This window comes from Megachile rotundata, chromosome 4 (assembly GCF_050947335.1).
Source record: "Megachile rotundata isolate GNS110a chromosome 4, iyMegRotu1, whole genome shotgun sequence".
In the NCBI taxonomy this organism is placed as follows: domain Eukaryota; kingdom Metazoa; phylum Arthropoda; class Insecta; order Hymenoptera; family Megachilidae; genus Megachile; species Megachile rotundata.
The window spans coordinates 1,992,219-1,995,903 of NC_134986.1; the positions used below are offsets into that span (position 1 = coordinate 1,992,219).

The window sequence follows — 3,685 nt, forward strand, 5'->3', positions numbered from 1 at the left end:
CCTTGCAATTCGACACGTTCAGCAATTTCTCTCATCTTTGGATCAGCTAATTGCCTATACATCAATTCATCCTCATCGCTAACAAAATTAATGGTTAAAATATGCCGACTTAGAAAGTCAACGTGCACCATCTTATCCGAAGATCTGTGTACTACAGTAAATTTGTAATTCTGGAAATGTAATGACCATCTCGCAATTCGTGGATTAATGTTTATTTTCTTGAGGGCTAGCGCCAATGAGTTGCAGTCTGTTATAACTCGAAAAGTGATACCATGCAAATAAACGTGAAACCGTTCTAAAGCTTTTACTATTGCAAGTGTTTCTAGTTCGTAACTGTGAACTGTTCGCTTTTTCTGTTTCGCTAGTTGCTTTGCTAAAATATGCGATTGGGGCCATTTCTCCCGATTTTTGCCGTTGCAGCAAAATGGCTCCAAATCCTTGACCACTTGCATCAGTATGCAATTCGGTCTCAGCCGTTGGATCATAAAAGCGTAACGTGGGAAAAGAAATTAATTCCCTTTTTAACAAGTCGAAGGACTCTTTACATTTTTCATCGAAATTGAAATCTACACCTTTTTTAGTTAAGTGATGCAATGGTTTCGCTTTTAAGGCATAATCCTTAATAAATTTACGAAAATAGTTGGTTAATCCCAGGAAACCTTGGACTTGTTTTAAATTTTTCGGATAAGGGAAAGATGCAATGGCTTCTGTATGCCTTTGATTTAAAGTGACTCCATCGGCCGATACCATGTAACCTAAGAATTCAATTTTCTTCTTTAGGAATAGACACTTTGCGAAATTTAATTCCAGACTGTAACTCTTCAGCGTAATGAGCACCTCTTTCAGAATCTGCAAATTTTCAGATATAGTAGAAGTCGCAATTAATACATCGTCGATATATAATATTATCTTACCACTACGAAGTAACGCATCAAAAATATACAGTAGACGTTTCTGAAACTCCGCAGGCGCCTCAGAATATCCAAAGGGCATCTTAACGTATTCAAACTGACCATAAGGGGTTGCGAACGAAAAATATTTCGTATCGTCTGGATGTATATCTAATTGGTGAAAATCATCCTTTAGGTCCAGTTTGGTGAAAATTTCTTTTCCGCAGAGTTGATCTAGCTGCTCCTCGATTATAGGAAATGGAAATTTTTGCGGAAAAATGCGCTGATTCAGAGGCCGGAGGTCAACGCACATACGCTTTGTACCGTTTCTCTTATTTACCAATACAACTCGTGAACAATACGGAGAGATGCTAGGTTTTATGATACCTCGTACTAATAGATCATCAGTAATCTCTCGGAGTTCTTTTTTTTCCTGAAATGACATTCTTCTGGGTGAGTATCTGAAAAAAGAAGTGTCTTTCAAATGCACTCTAATCATAAAATTATCTTTTATGGGCTCTAGTTTTTGAGAATCTATTTCGTGCAATATGGTTAGCAGCTGTTCTTTTGCCGAAAAATCTAAATCGTCATCCAGGTTTTCTGATACTATGTCATAGCAACTTCGTTCCTCTATTGCATCGATGGCAAGAATCGTACTCACTTTAATGTTGCTATCGGTAGGAGCCTCAAATTCAAATGCACCGTTATGATAAGTTACTCGAATTTGAGTTTCGACAAAAAATTCTCTTCCTAGAAGCATGTCAAAAGAAATGGTATCATCGTTTACGACTAAAAGAGTGATATCGAACCATTGATCCTCTAATTTTTCGAGTTGAATCTGATCGCAAATTTTCCCATAAACCGTAAGAGAAGAATTATTAATACCCTTTAAATTTAAATCATCCCGATCACGCAATAACTTAGAGTCCGCAAAATGCTTAGTATATACCGATTTTCTAACCAGACTGACAGGGCTACCTGTATCAACAAGTGTACGCAAAGGCTTACTCATATTACCTAAACTATAAACATTTATATACGGTACGTCTTTCCTCACGAAATTTATGTTATTCGCTGCTGCTGACATCAGACAGGGTTCCTCCACTGAATCGGTATTTCGCGCCAAGGAGCCTTCCTCTATTGGATCTTCCACCAATGCACCCTCCGCCAAAAGATTCAAGGTTGGATCTGGTGCTGCCGTCTTCTTTCTTGGGCATCCATGGCTGAGGTGACCTCTTTGTCCGCAATTGTAGCATGTTGACTGAGCCAGCCGACAGTTTTTGGCTTGATGACCCGTTTTCTTACAATATGTACATATCATATGGTTGGCACTGGGAGGTACAGCAGGAAAACTCCTCCTACTCTGCTCTGGGCGACGAACCACTGTGTCTTCTGTTATTCTTCTGATATGTTCGATAAATTCCGGCACTGTTGTAGCCCACGAGTCAAGTACAAACCTGCGTAACGATGGATCCTTGACCCCATCTGCCAAGAGTTCAATTTTTTCTTTTTCAGTCAGTTTTAAGGACTGCAACAACTTCAATTTATCTTCAGCATAATCCGCGAACTTCTCGGAATAGATTTTCCACGTGCGAGTGCCAACCCTGGCTAAGGTAGTTGTAACGGATTCCTTTCTCTGGAAGAAAGCTCTAATCTGAAATTTAAAATCTTCCCAGGTCGCTACCGTATCTACTGATTGACGGTTGTACCAGCTCAACGCTCGACCTTCAAGTTTGTTGGCAGCTGCCAACACCAAAACATCGTCTGTTAGCTGGTAAAGACGTCCGATGCTGACAATTCTTTCCAACCACAACACCACGTTTTCCTCTTCCTGTCCCGTGAACGATGGTATGAGTTTTGACGAGAATTTTACTTGATGCCAGTTTTGGAGTGCACTAGCTTGCGATCCGTTACTCGGGGATGGTGGTGGGCCTGAAATTTGTCGATCAGGCTCTCGAATAGATTCTCCTCGGGGTCGTATACACGAATTAGATTCTAATGCTTGCAACACTGCCTGTACGATTTCTTGAATATTCGGGTTTCCTATATCACCACTTGTAGCACCCGTACCCTCCGCTTGCACCACAGAGGAATCCTCGGTAGAAGCTCGGTCTTCAGAGCCGCTGGGGCCAGTTACGATAAATTGATCTGGCCATCCGGTTCTTTCGAAATTATCAGAAAGTCTATCAAAAAGTACCGCGCGCGTACCGCGAGAATCAAGGCCATGACGTCGTGCCAGTTCGTGAAGACCTTCTATGTTTAATTGTTCAAGCTGTACACGACTCATTGTGTATGTAAATATCGTCGACCGGGTCGTCACACGCTTGTTATTGTCGATCAACGGTATTTCACTTTCGAAAAAAAACCGACCGTTACTTTCGTCGATACTCGTGATCGAAGGCGAATAATTCGTTTAAAATACTCACTTTTCGTCAAAAGAAACTTAAATTCAACAGTATTTGCACTTTAGAGTCAAAAGAAAAGAACGCGTGAAGAAAAATTTCAAATTATAACCAAAATTGATCTATTTTTCTGGTTTATCCCACTTCTGAAGAAAATTAACTGTAAGGTTTATACATATTAAATAAAAGTATCTTTCACAGTCTCAGAAAATTAACTTTAAGGTTTATACTAAATAAAAATATCTTTCACAGTTTCCAATTCAATAATTACAATAAGCAAAAACAAAATTTGCACTCAGTTTTAACGACACGCTCGCCGATTCCCTTTTGTTCACACGCTCGCTTCATACCAACTTGCCAATTTCGACTCTCTTCACTCTCATTCCTCACTTT

The 3,685-nt window shown here is 39.9% G+C and overlaps 1 protein-coding gene across 1 annotated transcript; it reads right to left on the minus strand.

The window, feature by feature from the left end:
* Positions 1 to 204: 204 nt before the first annotated feature.
* On the minus strand, positions 205 to 3,177 carry LOC143264362 (uncharacterized). The gene is made up of 3 exons (XM_076531224.1): positions 1,231 to 3,177; positions 915 to 1,049; positions 205 to 849 (listed from the first exon to the last, which is right to left on the minus strand). Exons 1-3 carry the CDS (start codon positions 3,175 to 3,177, stop codon positions 205 to 207), a joined length of 2,727 nt encoding a protein of 908 aa, XP_076387339.1.
* Between the last annotated feature and the right edge of the window lie 508 nt (positions 3,178 to 3,685).

What these genes read in the sequence shown, in the direction of transcription:
- LOC143264362 (XM_076531224.1), bottom strand. Translation starts at nt 3,177, where the DNA reads ATGAGTCGTGTACAGCTTGAACAATTAAACATAGAAGGTCTTCACGAA. An exon ending in ATTGTTCACGAGTTGTATTG is followed by an intron (nt 1,050 to 1,230) that starts GTAAATAAGAGA and finishes ATATACATCCAG; the next exon opens with ACGATACGAAATATTTTTCG. An exon ending in TGATGCGTTACTTCGTAGTG is followed by an intron (nt 850 to 914) that starts GTAAGATAATAT and finishes GAAAATTTGCAG; the next exon opens with ATTCTGAAAGAGGTGCTCAT.